This window comes from Festucalex cinctus, chromosome 13 (assembly GCF_051991245.1).
Source record: "Festucalex cinctus isolate MCC-2025b chromosome 13, RoL_Fcin_1.0, whole genome shotgun sequence".
Classification (NCBI taxonomy): domain Eukaryota; kingdom Metazoa; phylum Chordata; class Actinopteri; order Syngnathiformes; family Syngnathidae; genus Festucalex; species Festucalex cinctus.
This window is the reverse complement of record NC_135423.1, coordinates 5527211-5551508: the sequence shown is the minus strand read 5'-3', so window position 1 is coordinate 5551508 and position 24298 is coordinate 5527211. Positions and strand designations below refer to the sequence as shown.

The window sequence follows — 24298 nt, the reverse complement described above, 5'->3', positions numbered from 1 at the left end:
TCCTTACCGACCCTGCTGGAATGCGAGGGTATCCCGAACAACAGATCAGAAATCCCAACACCGAGCGCTGCAGCTAACCACACACACCTTAAATCAGTTGCTTTCCTCATCCCAGAGCTGGATCCAAATGCATCCATTATGCTTCTTCTCGGGAGAGACATCATCTCAGTCCACAAAGTGCGCAAGCAAGTGGATGGTCCACGTGATGCTCCCTATGCTCAGAAACTTGACCTTGGATGGGTGATTGTTGGAAATATTTGTCTTGGAGGCGTTCACAAGCCTACCACAGCTAATGCTTTCTACACCGTTACTAGAGAACAAAAGCGTACTACAGTCTTCAAGCCCTGCCCAAACCATGTAAAGGAGACAAACAGCCAGGTCCCCACTCCTTGTCACCCAAATGGAACCTTCTTAAAGGGATACAGTATGAAAGGTGATGACCTGCACTCGACAGTGTTTGAGCAGAGAAGAGATAACAGAGTATGTCCATCAATTAATAACATCACATTCCTGCAAATCATGGAAAGAAATTTGGTAAATAAAAGAAACAGCTTGGTAACTCCGCTACTATTTAAGACTCCACATCACAAGCTCCCTGATAAAGTGGCCCTCCATTGTCAAAATCAGTCAGTGAAGAATGCTGAGCTTGGTGTCGGCCAGTTCGCCAACCGTGGTTTTTATGCAGTTGACGGGTTAAACTCACTTCCCTCAGTTAAGGCCACATTAGAGGTACCCAGGAGTACACAAAAAAAGTTGTGATAGACTTAAACTTGAGGATACACAAAAAAAAAAATGCCTCAACCAAAAGAGAAGTTGTGAATCATTCCCATCTCAGGAGCATGCCATTTCTCATCTCACTGATGTCACACCCAAGTTTCAGAAGAATCTTCCAGTAAAAGCTCAATGTGATCAATGGATGTGTCACATGGTGCAGTGCAGACTTCATGGTTTGCCTCAAAAGATTGCTGAAATTCAAATTCATCACCTGTCCACTGAACCTTTATTCATCAATTTTGAGTTAGGCCCATGGACAGTGTCCTCACTTGGAACAAGGGGTGGCTTTGTTCAAAGCAAATGGTGGACTGCGCTATTCACCTATACGAGTTGAACAGCTGTGCACGAAAAGGTCTACAAATCATTAGATATGTCCAGTTTTATCAACCCCCTTCAGCAATTCCTGGCTATCAGGGGCCAAGTGGAACTGATCCATTCTGATAGAGGAACCAACTTTACAACTAGCTCAAGATTGAAGTACGACATCAACTCCATTGAAACGTTACTGTTAGATAACAGTTTCAAATGGATTTTCAATGTTCCTCAAGCAGTCTCACATGGGCGGAGCATGCCTAGAATATGGAGAAGTTTGCAAGGGAAGATTAAGTCAAAACAAAAACAAAAAAAACGATAGGAACAGTGTTCCAGTGGCCAGTCACAAACAATGCTGCTTATGGGGCCAAAGAAGCCATAGTGTCCTTTTGGAGAATTAGGTGGCGGTTGTTGATTTGACTCAGTGCTGTTATATTTATTAAAGCTACACTGTGTTAGTAAGTAGGAAACATTTACACCTGTTGTCACTTAACTCATTCACTGACAGTCATTATAGAAAATTTTTACATTTCCAATACTCACGTGATATTACATTCAATAATTATATATAAACCCAATCTACCAAATAACAGAATAGACTCCCTAGTTTTTGTCCCGTCCCGTTCTTTTATAATTGACAGCAGAAAAATGTAGGTTTGCCAAAATACAGCCATTTCTCCCATGGACTCTGAAACTGTGTTTATTTCCTATAAAATGGGGCAATGATGTCATCTACCGGTGGTTGGGCATCAGTAAAGTTGTTTCCAAGTTTGATATTTACAGTGGAGCATGCTCAGATTCGCCCCCATTTAGCACCGCTCTAAAAAATACAATTGACAAGTATACTTGTCAAAGGCAGTGAATGAGTTCACATCTTTTGCAATACGAAGCATTGTATGTATGTACTGCTAACTGACATCTTCATACAGAGGTACCTTGACTTAGGAGTGCCACAACTTGCATTTCTCAAGTTATGAGCTGGTGCTTTGTCGATTTGCTGATTTTCATTGCGAGTAATACAATGATTGAGCACTAGATGGCGGGAATAAACTTCAAAACATCCAGCAACCAGCAGTTCACATGGTTAACTTTGCAGTGAAACTACAATACTGTACATGATCGTTTTTTTTAGTTTTTTGTTTTGCTTACAAGTGATTTTGAACAATTTATATTTTCCGACCACGGCTCCTAAGAACGTGAGTGCTGAGAAGACGACACAGATGATGTTCATTGAATTACAGCTTAAAATCATGGAAACGAGTGAGCTGTGCATGTAGTGGACTTGGTAAGGTGAATGGGTATAGCACTTCTACAATATGTACTATGTCAACAAAGGCTATAACAGCAGGTATGGGTGTAAAAATACAACAGTTATAATTAGTTTTAATCCAAAGGGGTTAAAATAATATTGCAGATCCAGACCAATGTAGGTGAAAAGATGGAGAAGTTGCTGAAAGTGAGGGAAGGGTGGCGAAAAAGGCGAAGGTGAAGTTCAGTGAAAGGGAAAAATATGAGCAGTTAAGGAAAATCAGTATTTAAATTCAATTTAATTATGGTATTACTGTGAGTTTTATACAATTTGTTTACAGTTTGTGTTTTTAAGTAACTTGAACATGTACTGTATTCGGTTTTCCACTCATTACTGTGCACTGGATTTGGTAAAATAAATAAATAGAAAATGATACCAAAAGCAGGCTGGTCTGTGTTTTAGAGCTAACAATATGCACTGTGTTACAAAGCTGAATAGAAAGCGTGCTCTCTAAATCCATTCACAGAAGGATTTGGAATTGTTTCAAGAGTGATCTGTATTTGTTGCCTGCTACTGTGCTATGTCAGGAGATTTTTGGAGTTTGTTGGTTTTCAAATGGCTACAAAAAAAAATAAAAAATAAAAAATAAACATTAGCAGGGACACAAACACGAAGCAATGACTTGCCTTGCGTTATACTTTAAAACAGCCTTTCCGAAGGAGATGCATAAAAAAAAGATGTTTCCATCGCCTCTGTTATACTGTACCTCAGCTCACTAAATCCATCAGCATGAATACTTGAAAATGAGCGACAGCCACTGCAGTGCGCCAGTGTTGTCACATGCCAAAGTAAGAATTGCCAAGACTCTGGCTGCGGCAGCATTAAACAAGAAAAGAATGAGATGGAGCGGTAGATGGCGTGACAGATAGAGCCGAGCCGAAAGCAGTGGTTGAGAGCGCGGCGTACCGCTGGAAAGGTTTAGGGGTCACAGGCAGACAGTGAGAGACAGGTCATTACACGAGAAAGGGCAGTTTTATTAGTGGAGAAAGGTTTCCGAACACACCCTCGCTGCAGCTGACAGAGGCAAAGAGCCGTCTCTTTGCATCCTTCAACAAAAGGCTTAAGGGGATTGCTGGTGGAGGTGCACAAATCAGAGTTTTGCAAACCTTCAATGAAGTGCCACATTTCAACAATTTCCTCTTGGAAAGCATTCATTTTCATCATCATTCTAACATGTTTCTCATCTTTTTTGGGGGCCCCAACATGCCCAAAAATATGCAGGACCAAAAATGCCGAAAGGAAGGAAGAAAGAAAGAAAGAAAGAAAGAAAGAAAGAAAGAAAGAAAGAAAGAAAGAAAGAAAGAAAGAAAGAAAGAAAGAAAGAAAGAAAGAAAGAAAGAAAGAAAGAAAATAAACACAAAAATGAAAACAGATTCAAAAATAAAATTTAAAATTAATGTGGAAATAAATACAAAAATATATAAATATAATTAAATGTCAATCAATAAATAAAAAAGCTTTGCTCTCACATTTATTTATTTCATGCTGCAGCATGTCAGCATGAAATGCGTCGTGAAATGTTATTCAAATGGCGGTCCTAAGTGTGTCTTAGGCATGCATGCATGACTAATCGAACATTACACAGAGAAGAATTAAGTGCGACATGCCAATCTAGATTCAAAACATGTTTTTGTTTAATATGCTGGAAAATCTTAAGAAAATCTGTAAAACAGCCTTTGGGATTTTTGTTGCCCACATTCAAACGGCGTTGGAAACATTTTGAGATGAAAACAATCTCATCATCGCAGCGATTCTTCCCTGCCATGCTTTGCCCAATGGAGCATGAAAGTAAATGTATCACAGAAAGAAAATGAGAAGGAACTAAAAAGCCCCCCAAAAAAACAACTCCACATCATACTGCTTGTGTTTTAGCCTTAGGAATGATTTAAGACCAGACTGTCAAGCGAGCTTATCATTTGGCTGCCTGAGTAGCGCATGCAAGGACCTTGGAAAAGTGAGCAAATCCCAGAGCGCTCCACAAGTCTCCCTGGGAAAGACGGCAGGTTTTCAAGGATGCCGAGACACTTCAGGGCCGCTTCCGCTTTTTGCTGTCTTCCATGTCTTGATTAGTTCTTTGTTTTGCTCTGCCTGTCAGATTTGATAGTCATATTTTTTTAGGGCACACTTGATGTTTCGCATGCAAAAAGCCCATTGTGACATTTTTGTTCACTCAACCGTGAATCCATTTTATATACAAATGGCCATAAAGACACTAATGTTAATATTCCCAAATCGAAATAAAAGTGTGATCTGCACGATACCCCAAATCCAACACTAATAATAGATGTCCATAACGTGGTGGTGGTAAGGATATAACCATCTAACACTAAAATGGAGAGGTTGGACGGTTTCTTTGGAAGAACATAAGTTTATGAAATAATCTGTGCCTTGGAAACCTGCGGCAATGCAGATGGTTATTACTGGGTCCCCTGGCAAAAAATCCTAAAACAGCCAATCACTCCTCTCCTATATTGCTTTAGCTGCAATATTGCCTATACATATCAAAAACATTGTAATATTTCTCTTTCCAAAACCACTAATCCTCATGCGGGTCACAGGTGGAGCTGCAACAATCAACAGATTAAAAGACAACTAATTGATTATCGAATTACAATAGCCATTATTTGACTTAAAATTGTACAAATCCTCCGGAAAAAAAGGAAATATTTATACAATAAATATTTATATAGTGTTTTGTTTTTAAATAAAAAAAAAAGACATTAAACACATCTGTTTTAACTTTGGAAAAAATGATCAACATTTTTCCCTGCTTTCTGACATTTGTTGGACCAAACCAGTGAGTGAGTCATCGGTTTAAATCGATTACAAAAAAAATAAAAATATTTGCAACTGCATTATAAATCACCTGTCATCGATAGTTTAACATAAAGCAACCTCAGAAGTGCACAGTACATCAAACTTCACATTAATTCGCACCCAAGTGGCCAAACAATGATTGGCTAGTAAATAGTAATCTTAAAAAAAAAAAAGATACATCAAAAAAATTATTTGTATCTGATTATTTGATGGAATAATGGTGACAGTAGTCGATTTAAAAAATATTGAATAGAGACAGCCCTAACTGAAGACTCAATTCTGAATTGCGAATTGGTGCGAACATGAGTGTCTATGTTTGTTTGTTTTTTGCTTATGTGAGCCCTGCGATTGACGTGCGACCAGTCCAGGGTGTAACGATAAAGGCAATATCATGGTATCGCAATATTAAAACTGCCTCAATATATCGTCGTCATGTCACGGTATTAAAAGTAGCACATCTGTTAAAAAAAAAAAAAAAAAAAAGTCAGGTTGATTTCCATTTGTGCAGTTGTAGCGCCCTCTGGTGGCTAGTTTTGAGTGCAGTTTAATTTTCACAAGGCATGTTTTGGCCTTAATATGTATAAAATCCCCGCTAATTGTCAGATGAAGGGGCATGTAATGTGCTTATGAACAGAGTCAATATGTGGAGGAATTCCAATGTGTGCTTGCATTAGCAAGCAAGTGTCTCAATATTAAGTTTTTGATTGTAGGTTGTTTATAAGCATTGCTGTAATGTATAACAGCACAATATTGTCTTTTTTTTTTTAGTATGTGCTCTTTTTTTTTTTTTTTTCTTACAATATTGTGACCTTTTTTTGTATCGTCAACCTCCCCTCAATATCGTGAGAATTATATCGTTACCTTCATATTGTGATAATATCGTATCGTAACCTTTGGATATCGTGACATCCCTAACGACCAGTCCAGGGTGCACCTCACCTCTCACTCAAAGGCACTAAAAGCAACCAGAAAGCTGAAAATGAAGCTCCCTGTCAGAGGTGATAAAACAAGGCAATTAAAATAAAATGTGGCTCACAGGCTTGACTTTATCCTGCTCATGGTTATTTATACACATACTGTAGGTAAAAGCCAAAAACAAAAGTCACTTGTTGTTGTCTTTCGCCACTTGAAAAGAACAGTATGGGGGTTTATTTCCACGCCTGCCAAGGAACAGATGGACGTAAAGAGGAACAGGAGGAGACAGAGGTGACAAGTTGTCTTGCTTCAGAGAGGGAAGCTGAAGTTTGATTTAAAGAGGAAAAAAAAAAAAAAAAAAAGACAGCAAAAGCGGTTCGGGCTAGCAGTCTTTTGAAAGCTACTGCATCGCCATCTGTGCAATTCCAGCTTCCTCCCACATCCTCAGGCATGCAAGGTGAATTGAAAACTCAAAAAAAAAAAAAAAAACAAGTGACAAACTTGAAGCCGATGAGTTTTTGAATGGCTGTTTTCAAGTCCATCATAATTTTTTAACAGGTACAGTGCATGCCAAGTGTAAGGATGGCTTGAGTGCAGCTGAGCTCACCTCTTGTCGCCTTGGCTTGTCTCACTCGCCACACGGTCTTGGGGATTTCAAAGTTGTAGTTCGCAGGTAAGGCTTTCATGGCTTCCCGCAACTCGGGATCCTGCAGGATTTCATCTGGAATCTGATTGGCTACCCGCCGAGGTCCACGGACTAAAAGAACATTTCATGACAAGAACAGTCAATCCGAATCTGGTGCACAAAGCCAAAATGTGTCTCATGTCTTCTTAATAAAATACTAAGTTTCATGTATGAGCTTACAGACCCCAATCCACTAATAAGATCTTTCAGCAAAGAAAGTTCATTATTTTCACTTGATTATCCGTATGCTAAAAGTTAAAGAATGGTTATTGCTGTTTGTGATAAGCCCACGGCTGCCGTTTTGTTCGGATCAAATGCTCTGTGTACTTTCCATCTGTTCACAGAACAGTTATTGTTAATCGCCTGTGTGTTTAATTGACTTCAGATGGATGTGTAGCCCAATGCATGAATCATTAACTAGCCACGGTGTTAAAAAAAACAAAACAAAAACAAAAAAAAAAACAAAAACAAAAAAAAAAAAACAACAACTTTGATCCCTGAGGTAATCTTTGTGTGCAGTAGCCTCAATTAGTCATACTAAAAAGGATAATCACATACCACAGTATACATGCAATAGGTATGAACAGGTTTCTAGTAAAGGTATATTTAAAAAAAACAAAAAAAACAAAAAAAAAACACTAGAACATAGTTTAAGAGATCCAAAATCCACATAATTTCAAGATGATCGCTACCAGGTGAAAAAGATTGAACTTTTATTTTTTCTCTTTCTTCTTGAGGTACACAGATATATATAGTCAAATTGAATGCCAGGAAGTTTTATATTACACAATGCAATGTTTTGAGTTTGTCTGGTGGAGTGAAAAAGAAAAGTACAAACACACAATTACTGGGATTCCACATAAATGTTTATCAATTGTTATTATTATTAATTTATTCAAGCTGCTATTTATTCAGCAGTTTGTAAAGCACTTATTTGTTCATGGGAACAATAACAGCGACTTGTCATGTTTTAAATTGGGCGTTTTGTGTAGAAGTGAAATATCTGTTATTTTAATACTAATTAGTTGGTGTATATATTACACACTACCCTAAAATTGGATGTTATTAAGTGTTACTTGTTTACTTTTATATTGATATGTCACACTGTGTGAAAAGGGTTTTATTGACCATTTAAGATGTTTATTTTGTTACTACACTATAGTGGCGTTTCTGTGATTTTGATATTTTATATTTAAGCCTATTTATTCAAGACAGGATATTTGAATTTTTCTTTTTGTCACTACTTTGTCCTTCACCATTTGTGCTATTAAAAAAATACTACTGTTTATTTGGTTTCACGGCAAGACAACTGAGACAGTTTGGATGTAAAGCGCGTTTTTCCTTAACTACATCATCAGCGGAAGCTCCAAATGACTCGGGAAGAATAAGAAAAAAAAATGTGACTTTGAGACATTCCTATTTGGTGATTTCTACATGGTTTGAAACCAAAGTGCGACGTTTATATCTTCGTTTCCTTTTGGCCAATGTGGAATGTTTACAATACGTAACGCCACGACTCGCTTTTTGCGTAAACTCCGTCGTCTACATGCGAGGCACTTTAAAATACCCCAAACATTTATCTGTCATTCGTGTCATTAATAGCAAAAGAAAACCTTGGCAATTACCTGCTGGAGTCTTTTTGACAGGAGCTAGTAGCACGTCGCTCGAGGGCGCCGCCATGTTTTCTCCACAGTCTAAACAGGAAAGGGCCAGGCCAAAGCAATCGATAACAGAGCATCGCCTTGGACTGCGTCGAGCACCGATGAGAAGTAACGACCAGCGAAGACAATATCTACGGATTGAATAAACACCGCGTTACCTTAATTCATCTAAATTACCGTATTTATTTAACTATACATATATAAAATATAAAACAATGTTGTGCGGAATAAGCGGTTAAGAAAATGGATGGATGGATGGATGTTGCTTTTAATAACCAATCATCCCAATTCCAAATCCGATCGATTTTGGAATTGCTTTTGGAAAAGTTTTCTTATTTCCGTGACACCAAAGTGTTTTTCTTGGTGTCTTATTATCGCTATGCTGAAGTTTAAATATAGTTTTGCGCCACGCATGAGTGGGTTTCCCTGCTGGTGTGTCTGTCTGGCTCTCTCCAGTGAGAGAGACTGTGCCCGGAGGAGGGAGGAGGGAGGAGGAAGGAGGAGGAGGAGGAGGAGGAGGAGGAGGAGGTAGGAGGCGGCACAACATCACTTTCTCCCTCCTTGAGCGCCACGGCGTGCTGCGCTAATGCAACGCACAGACCACAGACTTCTTTCTGCACACACATAACTAGTACCAGAGTATATTTTTAAAATGTTTATTTTAAGGATACATCCATGGAATTGTCTGCTTTTACTCCTGTAATTATTAATTTTTGGAAGGAGATGCAGTTGGAGCGACTCTGACTGGTCGGAAGGAGGATCGATTTGATTTATTTTTTTTATATTTTTTCATTTGGAGAAGCATTCAGTCACCAAGCCTCTTTCGCTGGAGTTATCAGCATTGTTTCTGACTGAAGGGATTTTCTGCGCCTTTCGCGATGGTCGCCACCCGGTGTCAAAGCTGCCAATGTTGAACTCTGCGGAGAATAATAACACCTGCACAACGGGAGCGACAATTAAGTGACTCTTAGGTTGGGGGGAAAACAACAACAACAACAACAAAGGAGGGTCTCCGGATCAACTTCCGAAAGTCTGGAATATTGCAATCGATGATTTCCAGCGGACAGAGCAGCAGATTCACTTAATCGACAACATGTTTAAAAGGGGTGAGTGGCATTTAACTTTTAATGAGCATATTTGCTTCTCCGGATCGTGCACACGTGCAAACGATGCGTGTTCATTTTCATATCGCAAGTGACGCTGTCCTGCCTGCCTGGCTCGGATCGAGTGCAATATTCATGTGTGTGCTTGTTGTACCACAACTGATGCCGCAGTGCAGTTTATATGACTTGTGGCCGGGTCACAAGGCTTATGAATTGTTGTTATGATTATTATTATTATTGGGCTTGATGGACCACAAGGTTAGTCACCCCCGGCCACACACGAAATGGGGCCAAGACATCATATGTGACCAAACCCTACCATAATAATATTTTAATATCAAGTTTCTGTGGGTGAGCTGGGGGGGTGCGCCTTATCTTGACTTGTTTATTTTTGGGCAATTGCTTGTCTGAGTCACTTGTCTGCAGGAGATGGATGACAGCAGCAAGACATTAATACTCATGTCTTCTCATCTTTGGAATCCATGCGGATGCTATAGCACCCCCCCCCCCCCCCCTCCCTCCTCCCACTTGAGGAACCAACAACTACAGGCTAGCTGAGTTCTTCTAACGACCTTTTCGAAATATTCCAGTATAATGCTGTAAATACAGATGCAGGGATTAGCAATAACATTAATTATACTGATTTCAATTGAGGTCATACCAAGTAGTTACCACATAATGAGCTTTTAAGCTGATTTTTTTCCCCTCCTTGTAATTTTAATAATGAAGGGATAGCCAGATTTTGATTCCAAAACAGAAACCCACATGTAAATCCTTCCTTGTTTGTGACCTTGGAGTGCAGTTTTAAGCTAATAAGCTCTCTTCTCATTTTCTAAACATGAGCATGGCTTTGCGGCAAGTTTTGTGAAAGAAAAAAAAAAAAAAAAAGCCTGTTTAACATCAGGCACAAGATATAGCACGAAAACAAACATGGCTGACAACCTAAGCGTGTTGACTACACAGATTTACATATGAATGGACTGTCAATAGCCACTGGCGGCCATCTTACATTGCCATTCACTCACATGGATATGGACTTCTCCGCAGCATTTTCACATTATTTGATTTGCCCCAACAGATTATGTTGAACATTTCGGATCTAAAACTATTTCACAAACGATGTTCTCGTCTTTTTGATGGAAAAACAACATCAAACACAATGACAATATATCAATACGTGGCTATTATGGCTCCATGCTATGAGCTAGTAAATTAGCCAGCATTAGTTAGCGGTCAGATTAACATTATTGTTGGAAAGTTATTGCCGTTGGATTGATGTTATATTATTATATTAAAAAATAAAAAATAAATAAATAAAAAAAACTTTAACCTCTCGTTTGTCCCATGTGTTTGTGCATGTTGCACTAGCTAGCTGCAGATTTGTAAGTCACTGTCATGTGACACTCAGTGACAGATTAGCAGAACCAAGATTTTACAAAATCATATTTTCGTCTAGTTTTTTATCATGAAATAAAATGTTCATAGATTTTAGACCTGTTTTTTTTATGTGAAGTACATTGTCTCGCCTTCATTAGTGGACAAAAATGCAGACTCATTTAGTCACAGTTATTGTTTATGAATGAGGGTTTTAGTCTAGTCTAGTCTAGTCTTAGTCCAGTGAAAAATATGTGCTGACAAAATTATTTTTGTTTAGCTTTAGTTGACGAAATTAACACTACAGTACAGTCATATATTTAGGCTAAAGTCTGTGGCTGGCTAGCATGAGGGTATATTAAATAGGGATAGACCGATAATCGGCCCCGGCCGATTATCGGCGCCGATATTTGGCATTTTGACAAATATCGGCATCGGCCATGTTTTGAATCTGAAGGCCGATAAAGCTCACTGAGCAGGGGATACTTGCGAACGTAGCGAATTTGGGGTTTTCATCAGGATTTGTAAGATGTTCGCAGTCAGTTTTTATTTGTCGTAAACACATTTGGAACATATTCACACAATTTTTCACCGCAAAAATCTTTTTGAAACGTTTTTACGAACCCTAACAAAAACCCCAAATGAGCTACATTCACATGAATTTGTTACTCAGTGAGAAATTATATATAGTTTGAAAGAATTCCCCCCCCCTCCCCATTTTACTGCAAATGAATATCGGCTTGAAATATCGGTTATCGGCCAACTTGACTACAAATAATCTGTATCGGTATCGGCCTTGAAAAAACCATATCGGTCTATCACTAATATTAAAGTCAATAGTGGGTAGATGCTAGCAAAAAAAAAAAAAAGTCACATCAAATACTTTCCACATAGTGGATATTCATATTCATATGTGAAGTCTTGCAATGAAAGTCAAGATACTGTTAGTTGTCTCAGCGTCTCCTGTGAGTGGCACCAACTTCTCCAATCCACCCTGATTCTTGTTACTTAAGGCCAACACGAGAAAACGATCTTTTGACATATACACCAATCGCCAGGCACAGAATTGACAACTGGCCTGCCATGGCGGGTGAATTACGCAAAGAGTTGCTAATAAACGCTCACGATAGCACTGCCACGACGACACATCTACTGGTGGCCGTTTACACACAGCGGCGTCTCTTCTCTCCGCCGCGGGTCACGCTGGCACCGGAACACTGTATAGATAGATACCACTGCACACTGCTTTTAGTCTGCTTTGTCAGACCCAATCTGTTTTGGATGCGCGCGTGTGTAGTGTGCCTGAGGGGGCAGCGAGAGAAACAGCCTGTTTTCCTTTGCCATCACATCGATTATTGCTGTTCCAAGAGTCGAGATGAAACACACGGCGGTGATGAGTGCTTATAGCTGGAACAGCTCGGAGGGGAGGACCATTGTCGAAAAACTGCCTTCTGACAGCTTAGTGCAAAAAAGTGCTGCCATATCGTTGAAAAGGAAGCGTCACGAGGTTCCGAATTGTCTGCCGGAACCCGACGTGAGTCACGATGCATATTTATGAACGCGCTCGTTCTCTTCGACGCGTCAGCAAGCATGCGTGTCCTGCTTGCGTGTGTCATACTAAATGAACATGCTGGTAAAAAAAAAAAAATATTATGAGGGCTTCAACATGCCCCGCAACTGTTAACATGAATCGATTAGTCGACAAGTATTCGATTATCAAATTAATCGACAACTATTTTAATTATCGAGAAATCGTTTGGAGCTATTTTTTAATTTCAAATTGTCCAAATCCTCTGATTTCAGCAGATCAACAGCAGTTGACTGATTTATGTAGTTCTTCAAAAAAAGAAGATTTATCTTCTGTGTTTAATCAAAATAAGACTTTTGCAAACATCTATTTTTACTTTGGAAAACAATGACCAAATTTGGTAACATAGTGCATCAATCTCCCCTTATTTAAATCACTATACAAATACGAAGTACAAAATAAACAACCAATCACTGGTTAATAAACAGTAATCAGGGGGAAAATATGCTTTTGTAATACACTTTAAATGAATCAGATTAGTCGATTGAATAATCGATAGATTGAAGGAATGCAAGATTTATGAAAAATTAACCAGCTATTCGGTGAAATGGCTCATTTCAACTCTTCACTAAAAAAAATTGTCAATTGATGTTGAGCAATTGTGATTTCATAGCACTTTTTAATGACTATTTTTGCATTAAACTGATACTTTACTTATTTAGCCATTTTTGGCAGTCAAACATTAATATTTTGCCTATAATAAATTTGATATTCTCATTATTTTTTATGTACAATTAGTACCTTTAAAAATACATTTTGCAACTTGCTGTCGACTGAAAATGGCATCACAATGGTTCAGGTAACCAATCACAGGTCTGCTTGTGAATGTCACATGACCAAACCTAGAAAACAGGTGAGCTGTGATTGGTTACCTGAGCCCTTGTGACGTCATTTTCAGTCGACAGCAAGTTGCAAAATGTGTTTTTAAAGGTACTAATTGTACGTGAAAAATAATGAAAGTATCAAATTAAGTATAGAGGAAATATTAACTTTTTATTGCTATAATGGGCTAAATCAGTGAAGTATCCCTTTTAGCATAAGCATCACCTAATAAGATTAAAACATTGATGTATAATAAATCTGATTGTTTATTGTAACAGATTATTGTTTGTGTTAGTTAAAAAATGTGGGGGAAAAAAATAACTACTACTACTACTACTACTAATAATAATAATAATAATAATAATAAATAACTACCGGCTACATATTAAATCGCAATAAAAAAAAATAAAAAAAATTCCAAAATGGTTCAGCCCTACCCTCTTTTGCCATTGCTGGACGCAGGAAGAGGGACGAAAAATCCCACTTAATTCAAGACAAATGAATTTGAGGTAGAAAATTCACTCTTGTGGCAAAAACGCACGCGTACTACAGGAGGTCTTGAGTCGGCGGCGGCGAGGCAGAGATGTGTCAGCTTTGGCAGGAACATCCAACAAGTTCTGTGATGAATTTGAATGACTTTGCACCTAGAATAACACATTGCAGGGAGCCTGGTTAATGCATGAGGGCCCAGCGCTGTCTGTGACACATCCACCATTCACAAACATACATTGGAGGGAAAAATAATGTCTTAGATGATTCATGTGTGGCGGCGGCGCTCAGTGCGACTTTTCATGGCGGCTGCTTGTGGCTAATTATCACGCTAATCAAGTGAAAAAAAGTAGATTTTGCCTTCACATGACGTCTGACTGCCCACCGGTTTGCTCAGTGGTGGTGGATGGTTACTGTGACAAGGCGGGTGACATCTTGTACTGTTGCCTTTTGACGCTGGTCAACCTCTGATTTGGGTGTTTTGATTGGCTCACCCCGCGAAACTCATGAAAATGGAAACAATCAGTTCCACGGTCGAATCGGCGTGACCTGTACAAGCAATTTAATATTACGGCTCACCAGTCAATCTTCCTTCTATTTTTTATAGCGCTCGTCCTCAATTGCGTTACAAGTGACAAAATCGACTCATTCGATGAGAAATGTCTATTTTTAACACTCTTAAGACTTTGCAATTCATCAAAATTCAATTACAATTTCAATTATTACACTCCACAAATATAAAATCAGAAAATCGTAAAAAAAATTATAATTTTTTAGTTTATTAAATTCATTTGCACCTTTTTTAATATATATATATATACATACATATATATATATATATATATACTAAGGGTGTCACGATTTCGATTTTTTATCGAAATCGATCGAAATTACGTCACGATTTCGAGCATCGAAATAGAAGAGAGGACACACGATTCGATGCACCCCCCCCCCGCGCCCGCCGCCACCGCCGCCACCGCCGCCACCGCCACCTCCCAGGAAAGCAAATGAGACGCAGCCATTCAGCTACTAGCTAACGGCACTTGTTAGCTGACTTCTCCTGCAGTCATGATGGCAAGCGCGGACAGACACAGCAATGGTGCTTCAAGCCGCTCCCGCTTCTCTCGTCACCAGTTTGGAAACATTTTGCGTTCCCGGTGAGTTATGTCGACAACGTTCACGTTGTCGATAAAAAGACCACAGTTGCAAGATATGCTATGTGCGCGTACTGTACTCGGCCACGGTGTTACGCCCGGCTCGTCAAGGGGAAGGGAAGTAACACAATAACAGAAAATATAGAGTAGATAAACACGGGTCGACTTTAACATCTGAGTAGTTTTAATTGAAATTTCAGGCAGGGGTTTGACAAGGGAGTGAAAGTGGAAGGTGAACAAATAATAACCGCATTTGACAGAACTGACAGAACGGAGGAGAAACAACAATACACGGATACACAATAGCGTCGCGCTGGCACAGTCGTCCAATCGGAGTGTCGCGCTGGCACAGTCGTCCAATCGGAGTGTCGCGCTGGCACAGTCCTCCAATCAGAGTGTCGCGCTGGCGCATTCAAACTGAATGGCCCGAGCCGCCAGCCGTAACAACGGGAAACACGACAAACATGACGGGACATTTACGCAGGCATCACAAAGATTTAGATTTATCAAATTCAACTAGAAGTGGGAAAACAACGGTCCAACCAACTATTTCATCCTCATTTACAGTGAAACTTCCACACACTTCAGCTCGCGCGAAACGCCAGATCCATAGGTCTATTTATAGCAGCAGACCTGCAGCCTTGGAAAACGCTGGATTCAAACATTTAATTAGTGTACTTGAACCACGCTACAGTATGCCCAGCAACTGTAAATGTTGGGATATAGTTTGTTCAGGCTGTATTTGTTCCATGACTTTGGATACAATATATTTTTTGTTGTTGTTGCACATTGCACATTATTTTAAGAGGAACGCACAGCACACTGTTGTAACCAAAAACAGTCAATAGATGGCAGGCACCCACTGTGACTTTTTGTTTTTGTTTTTTTATTTTTTATTTTACACTTCAGTAAGAACAAGACGGTTAACTTTATATTGTAAATAAATTCTTTGAATTTGATCATTCCTGCCTAATGTCAATTATCATATATTACATAAATTTACACAAAAATAATATGGAAATTGCATCACCTATATGTAGCCGATCTTTTGAAATAAGATTTACTGTACAATGAATAGAACCAATGATCATAGACTAGCCTTAGCCTACAGAAGCATATGCCTCTGTGTTATAAAGTGGGGGAGCGGAAAAAAAAAAAAAAAAAAAAAATCGAAAAAAAAATCGAATCGTGACCCCAAAATCGAAATTTAAATCGAATCGTGGAGTTGGCGAATCGTGACACCCCTAATATATACATACATATATATATATATATATATATATATATATATATATATATATATATATATATATATATATATATAAAATAACTAATTTAAAAAAATCCTAAAGGAACTTGCATAATTATAGTGTTTCAACTAATTGTATTTAGGCTATCATATTATTTTTATTTGGTTTTTATGTTTAAACATTTTTTTGTTTTGTACCAAAAAATAAATGATTGTCCTACTGCACAGAGCATAAGCTGCACTACAACTTCAAGTTGTTTTTTTTTTCCCCAATATAAATAAATAAATACATAAATAAATAAATTCTGTTTGGTCCAAAAAGGAACTTACATAATTATAGTGTTTTTTGTTGTTGTTTTAATTGGTCTTAACATTTTTAAATGCTTAAACATTTTCTTCTTTTGTACAAAAAATAAATAAATAATCATTTGAATAATCGTGATTTCAATTATTGCCAAAATAATTGAGATTAAGCCCCGCCCCCTTTGCATGCCACTGGAAGTTCTCTCTTCTTCCTTAAGGGTGCAAATATGACTCGCAGACGTCAAATGTTTACAATAACACGGTAAAAGATGGCGGCAATAAAAGCAGCAGGTCTGCACTCATTAACAAAGGACAAACAGCCGCTTTGCCGGAGAAGCGAGACGCGAGCCCCGAGCAGGAGAGTGATTAAATACGATGACATGAATTTGCACGAGAGCAATAAATGCCCATCTGTCATTTAACTATGTTGCAACCGCTCAGCCGCCATCGAGGCCCAGCGAGCCTCCTATTTAAAGAGAATAGATTCCCGGCTTGTCTAATCCTCTCAGTGTCACTCCGTGTCAACTCGCCATTGTCGAACTTGTGTTTCGGACCGGTGACAGAGGGCTCGGAAGAGGAGGATAATGTAGCGAGCCGAGCAAAAATATAAACCCCAAAGCAATCTCCTAAAGCTGTCTATAAGCCGACTGAAAAATGAGAAGCAAATCAGGACGGGAGGGGGATGCGTTTCCTGTCTTGTCACCAAATGCGTCCGTTTATAAAGATTAGGCCAATCAAAACAGCCAAGAAAAAGCCAACTGGAGGGAATACTTTCTTTCTATAACAAGGAAGCAACGTAAAAGTGTAACCAAATTGATGTATTGGTAGTCTGACGATCTCACCTGGAGCGCGCGGCGTCAACAGTAATTTACTGAAGAGCATCTCCAATAATTGGATGTCTGACATTTACTCATGCTCGAGAAAGAGAAAAAAAAACATTGCTATTGCTTACACACAATACACTGCGAGGCATGGACATGCATCCCAAACATCGCATTTGCACCTAAGAGACGCAAAAGCAAACCGCATTTATTTAGTGACTTGTGGAATTTAGTGACACTACTCAATATACCGTATTTTCCGCACTATAAGGTGCACCTAAAAGCCTTCAATTTTTTCAAAAGCTGACCCTGCGCCTTATAATCCAGTGCGCCTTATATATGGATCAATGTTGAGCTGCAACAGGTCTCGCTGTCAAGACGCTATCGGTGACCCTGCACGATCGGTGACGCGCATGCGCAGAAGATCGCACCATCTTGGATCGCTAGTTAATACTAATACTTTACCTCAGAGAAAATAATAAGTTGTCAGAAAGCTGATTTGTAATCTATTAATAAAGTTTGACTGACCTATCTGACTGTTTTGTTGACATTCCCTTTAGCGCAGCACCATCTAATAGATGCATAACGTAACCCCAGCCTCTACTGTAGCGCCTTATATATGGAAAAAGTTTTAAAATATGTCATTCATTGAAGGTGCGCCTTATAGTGCGGAAAATACGGTACTCACATTTTTGATATTTGTCATTTTTCCCTGTGAATATTTTGTTTTTACTTTATATGTGGACAAATAAAGCACCTCCTGTTGTATATGTCTCTTTTTCACCATTGTTTACCGTAATCTCCTTGCCGCTTGCATCCACCATTGTTGTGGAAATCAGATGCAAGGCCAGTCATAAGCAGTTGATAACGAGGTGAAAGCGACAAACAACGTATAAGCATTGTTGTTGTTTTTTGAAAATTATTATTATTAATAATGAATTTCTGATGAAGTGGCTAATTGGAGTTTAAAGGTCAACGTCAATGGCGCAGATGGGAAGCGACGAGGTGTGGGAGTTAAAAGGAGACCATCCAGGAGTTGACAGGAATCCCAGATGTGCTCCTGTTACTCTGCCTGCCCCCCACCCGCCACCCTTCCCCTTTCTGCGCTTTCGTCCACGGAGACGATGTCTTCTGTGTGCTGAGCAAAGCAATTCAGCCGCGCCGGCAGCACCTGGACGTTTGCCCTTTTGCCATTGAAACCTCGCGCGTCCTCAAGGGCGACGAGTGACATTCCGGGGAGAAAGGAACGTGCCCGGCGTGCACGGTCATCCATGCGCCTCGTGATCATCCCCCAAGTTTTACCGGGTATTCCGTGAGACATCCTCCGCAGCGCGTGCCGCCGATTCCGCTTGTTTATCCGGCATCCCATTAATCCCGCACTCCATCCACGTCCGAGTCAGAAGAACTCATTCCGACGGCGGCTAATTCGCTCCCGAGAGGACGCGCGGCTTTACGGAGGATTCCGAAATGAAAGTTTTCCAGTGGGCTGGAAATTAAAACACGCTGTTGGAGATGTGATGAGGGAAACAACAACTCGGGTTCATCTTGGAAGTTGATCTCACTTCGCACCATATTATCTCAAGTGTGTGAAATACACTCAGAGGACTGTGGAGGCTCATTTGAGGACCGTTTTGAATTAACAATACAAAATACAATACAGAATTGCACTACGGTGAATAACGGGTGGAAAAATTTTGCAACGGGACTTCGTCAATATATCAATAAGCTCACTTTTGAGAGATTGGGGAAATGAGAAGCTTACCTGCACTTTCTTCTCAAGCCGGATCCGAAATGGTCCCTTTAAGATGAACGAGGTGAGTTTTATTTTTCGTTGCTGAATGTTCCAGTCATCTAGGGAGGAAACTTGAAAAGTCCATCAACCAAAAGTAGAGTGGACTTCGGGAAAGAAGAGGTTAATAAAACTGCTTAGTTTAGACAAATGACTAACATATGATTTGATCCTTAATCTAAAAAGTATTTCAATGAAGTAGTGTTCTATTCCTGTCCAGTAGGTGGAGGTAATGTGCATTACAAACCGCATGAGCATTTTTCCCACCACAGCTCCTCCTGCTGAGACCCAATGCCAGCTGTCAAGAACCAAAAGGGGAAAGGAATTCCTTGACCTGCACTTTAATCCCGAACTCGGCCAACTAACGAGCGTCAATCAAAACCCTCTCGCTTTTTACATGCAGCGCGGGTAATCATCGTCAATCCTCCATACGAGGTCCCCTCGCAGTCAAAGTGGACCTCCCCGCTCACAGCTTTAATGAGCCGGCCTGCTGTCACCGCGTCACCTGAGCTCGTAGCATCTGTCGCGTTTTCGCCACTCGCGCGTCTTCTGCGGCTCATGCCGAGATTTAGCGGCAATCACATTCACGGTAACTGCTTAACCTGCATGTTCAAAGTCCTGTACCGGGATGGTAAGATACAGTCCTCTCCAAAAGTATTGGAACGGCAAGGTCAGCTCCTTTCTTTTGGTTGGATACTGAATATATTTGGCTTTCGACTATGAGACAAAAATATATAAAATAATTTGTGCTGATTTTTTTTGCTGTGTGCAAAGCGCGCATGCTCAGTGCAAACAAAACCACCGAGCAAATGCTCCCTGCGCACACTCTGCCAATAATGAGAGTGCCACTGCCCCCTTATGTAGTGGAGGCGCAATTGCACTTTATTCTAGGACAGTAAAAAAAATCTAAATAAAAAAGCATGTTTCCCGAGGTCTTGATGGACCCTCGTGCCCCCCTGGGGGGGCCCGCCCCAATATTTGAGAAGCACTGGGTTAACACCTAATATGACTGACTTGGCCAGCCTACAACCTTCCACTTTCCCCCCAATGAAGTCCTTTGTTGTGTTGGCAGTGTTGATTCGGCTCGTTATCTTGTTGCATGAAGAAGCTTCTTCCGATTAGCTTGGATGCATTTTTCTACAAATTGCCAGACAAAATGTTTTTGTGGACTTCAGAAATCATTCTGCCGTGACCATCAAGAGTTACATCATCAATAAAGAATTCGGAAGAAGAAACATACTTGCCACTCATCAGAAGGTCAGACTAGATTTTGTAAAAGATTTACAGAAATGAGACCAAAAAAAAAAGTTTTTATGGTCTGAAGAGACCAAAATTGACCTCTACCTAAGTATGGAGAAAAGAATGAACAGAACAGGCTCTCTAGTCTTTATAGATGTTGACGGCAGAAAACGAGTGGATGAAACTTCCACTTCTAACTACGAAAAAGTTTTTTACCTTAACTAGAATCCCGCATCACATTGTGGCCCACGGTAGAATCCTAGTTGGTGTTTGCACCTTTAAGTGCTGTAAATATTACCGTAAATCCTTACCTTTCGCATTTTAAAAATCTTCATGCGTGTGTCACTCTTAACTCATTCACTGCCATTGACGGCAAAAGACGTCAAATTATGTAGTTTTTTCTGGGCTGGCAGTGTGCCATTGACGGCAAAAGACGTCAAATGATGTAGTTTTTTCTGGGCTGGCAGTGAATGTGTTAAAGAGGATTTTTGCCAGAATCAGATGGAAAAGAGGAGTGGGTGACTATCATTTAAAGATGCAGAACCCGCAGACAGATGGGGATGCAGTAATTACAGAATGCAGGTCAAGATCCTTTCCCCAGTCACACAGTTTATGCAAATCCCTCCCAATTGTCTTAGAAGGCTCTTAAAGCCACTTATTTACAGCAGCAGACGCATGTTTTGACCTTATTAAGGCTTGTATAAGGCGGATAAGAATGCGGATAAGTGGAATTAGCACTTTTTAATTCACCCGCCGTCATTTTTTCTCATGAAATTTGAGGTCGAATAACGCTGCTGTGTGCTTTTTTGGCAAACAGCAGATATACACCTCTCATGCACTGGCTTCCGATGTATTACGGCGCTCCGATGACTAAAGTCCTTGAAAAACAACCGCCCTCCCCACCAACAAGCGCTGCTGCCCCTGCATGTAGGAAGTATTTAAGTCCTTTGCATCTGAAACCCTCCCCGACGTGCAAAGGTGTCATTTCGCGCGCCAGAGATAACCGCACTAATTGATCAACAACATCCATCGCGGCCTGGCTGGTTTTAACAAGATGTAAAAACATTTTTGCTGCATCGCTCGCATCCCGGCGGTTGCAGCGGGGGAGATCCTGTTCTCCAACGCCGGAGACTGCTTGTTTTACATTCCATCCACCTTCACCCTGCAGGGATTCACGCTTGCATCCCAATGACAAGCTTCTCCTCCCACCTTGCTCAGCTTAAAATCCGTGCATCCATGCTCGGAAAGAACTTTGAAAAGTGCAGCGGAACCCTCTGAAAGGTCAAATGCGCACATTTGTTTAGAATCGGTCTTTCGCTAGAAAGTTTGATCATTTGTGGCAGGGTCACACTGAAGCCGTCAAAAAACTATCAACTCATTCACTGCCGTCGGCAATTATATTCGTCAACTGGATTCAAACCGTATACTGCCACCAGTGAATGTATTCGTCAAGCAAAAAAACCCAACAATGATTCGAATCAGAAAATCCGTTTTGATTTGATGAATCAAATCATTATTTTAAATCAGTGCAACCTTGAAAATTGTGTCACACCACACATACCGAGAATTGTATCGAATCACCTTTTTATGAGATATGTACACCAGATATAAATTGGTTTGACGTTGCTCATGATTTGTTCTTTCTTTGAACTAAATTACTGTGAAATCCCATAAATTAAATAACTAAAAATAAACTTATAATAACTTATAATATAAAAATAAACTTAAAAAAAAAAAGACCCCAAATCGAAGGGAGTATTTTTAAAAAATAGGACTGATTCTAGGGATGTAACGATAAGGGCAATATCGTGATATCATGATATTAAAACTGCTACAATATTGTCGTCGTCATGTTCACAATATTTAAAAGGAACACATCTGTTCAAAAAGTCAGGTTGATTTCCATTTGTGCAGCACCCTCTAGTGGCTAGTTTATTAGTGCAATTTAATTTTCATTAGGGATGTTTTGGCCTTCTATGTTTCAAATCTATGCTAATTGTCAGATGAAGGGGAACCGAAAATGCTTGTGAAGAGATCAAGGTGTGCTTGCATTAGCAAATAAGTGCCTCGATATTGTTATTAGAGATTATAGGTGATTTATATGCATTGCATGTACAAAAGCACAATATTGTTCTTTTTTTTAGTATGAGCTCTTTTTTTTTTTTTTTTTTTTTTTTTTTTTTACAATATTGTAACTTTTTTTGAAATATCGCCAACCCCCCACAATATCGTGATAATGATCATATTGTGATAATATGGTGATAATATCGTATCGTGATGTTTGGATATCGTTACATCCCTAATAATAAAGGATACCAACAAATTGTCGACTGTATTATACACAAGTACAGAGAAAAATGTGCTTTTTAAGGGTAATTTTTCAGGGCATATTATACAGGGCTGCTTGGTGTTCATACGATTTTACGGTAATTTGGATCATTGGGGCTTTAGCGAGGTTTCAAATCGAATCGTAATCCTACTGTATCTAACCGAATCGAACCGGTACATTTTAAAATCATTCCATCCTTGAGTCATATCGTACCCTTATTTTACGAGAATCGTAACAAATGCACAACCCGGCTCTCTTTCCTTCCAAAGTGTAGGCGTAGTTCATTGTCATGATTTAAATAGTGAGCAAAAGGGGAAAGCTCTGAGCTGTTTTCATTCCAAAGAGAGATTTCCATCTGCTTTGCTTTGGCGAGGAACCTTGAAGAGAAAGCCGCATCTTGCCTCGCCTGCAGTACGACAGCACGAGAGAGTGAATATAATATAAAGAAATGTGCAGAGTGAATAGATAAGCGACAGTGCATTGTGGCTGCTCCTTCTCAAGGCCTCAATCTAGTGCAGTTCAATTCCCGCCGGGGGCGGGGCGGGGCGGGCAGCGCCGAAAAGAAAGGACTGCCCAATCACAGCACAGCACCCCTCCATATCAATACTTTTTCCCCTTCCCCAGACACCCAGGAACCGCCTGTCAGTTGACCTCCAGCAACGGCGCTAATACGTCCCCAACCCCACGCGGTTTGCGCCGCTCCATGTTCAAAGTATTGCTTGGAAGCAGAAAGTAATCTAGAGGGTTAATAAGCAGATATCGCCGACTGCCGGCTCTCCTGTGAAACAATGAACAGTACACGCCGGCGGATTATTGACTTGTTATATATATGGCCGTGCTGGGGTTAAATAAGATTTATAAACCGTTGCGGGAGGCGGGATTGATAGCGCCTGGGTGCTAAATCGCTTCCGGACTGAGATGCTAACTCAGGCTGATTTGTCCCCGTCTTCACCAGAGCAGCCCTGTCAATTATTTAAAACAGCGCCACAAGCCAGTTCATTTGTTCCTTTTAGTCCTAAAAAGGTGATTATGTGCTCACTGATGCTACGCTCTGACAAGAAAAAGATCATCACGCCACTGAATTGTAGCTTTCATTGACGATTAACAAGAAACTGATTGACTAAGTATTGCCTAGAGTGGCTTTTCGTTTGTCAATGTGATCATTAGTAATCAGTAACCATTCCAACAATGGCATGCCCATTTCGATGACAAATGACGGATTGACGACGACGTCACGGTTTGGCTTAATGATGGAAGTGTGTCCCGACTGTTGACGACTGACAGATGCGCAAAATTCATTGCCCATCTCTGCTGCTTATGTGGCCAAAGAACTGGGTTAGGCATTCATTTTGTGCTCAACGATGACCTACAATATGGTAAGCCCGATCATTTGCGATGGCACGTTCAAGGTCATAGTGTGTCTTACATTTTAACAGTCTCAATAGGTCTCTTTCTTGTCGCAAGGAAATTTTGTTCAAAAATGTTACTTTGCAACAAGAAAGACCATTAAGACTTAACGAATGTTAGAGACCATTTCGTAAACGTTGCAACCTTGAGCGAACCCT

At 39.9% G+C, this 24298-nt stretch overlaps 2 protein-coding genes across 2 annotated transcripts in view; one reads left to right on the top strand and one right to left on the bottom strand.

Annotated features, from left to right (window-relative positions):
* dph1 (diphthamide biosynthesis 1) overlaps positions 1-24298 on the bottom strand; it is a 226629-nt gene that overhangs the window by 56237 nt on the left and 146094 nt on the right. The window contains exons 9-10 of the mRNA XM_077541010.1: positions 8438-8604; positions 6735-6884 (exon numbers count right to left, since the gene is read on the bottom strand). Of these exons, the coding sequence (XP_077397136.1) occupies positions 6735-6884; positions 8438-8492 (205 nt within the window). The 5' untranslated portion in view covers positions 8493-8604. The remainder of the gene's footprint in view (positions 1-6734; positions 6885-8437; positions 8605-24298) is intronic.
* The window catches only part of rtn4rl1b (reticulon 4 receptor-like 1b), a 145330-nt gene continuing 130045 nt past the window's right edge, over positions 9014-24298 (top strand). The window contains exon 1 of the mRNA XM_077541008.1: positions 9014-9579. Coding sequence (XP_077397134.1) covers positions 9567-9579 — 13 coding nt within the window. The 5' untranslated portion in view covers positions 9014-9566. The remainder of the gene's footprint in view (positions 9580-24298) is intronic.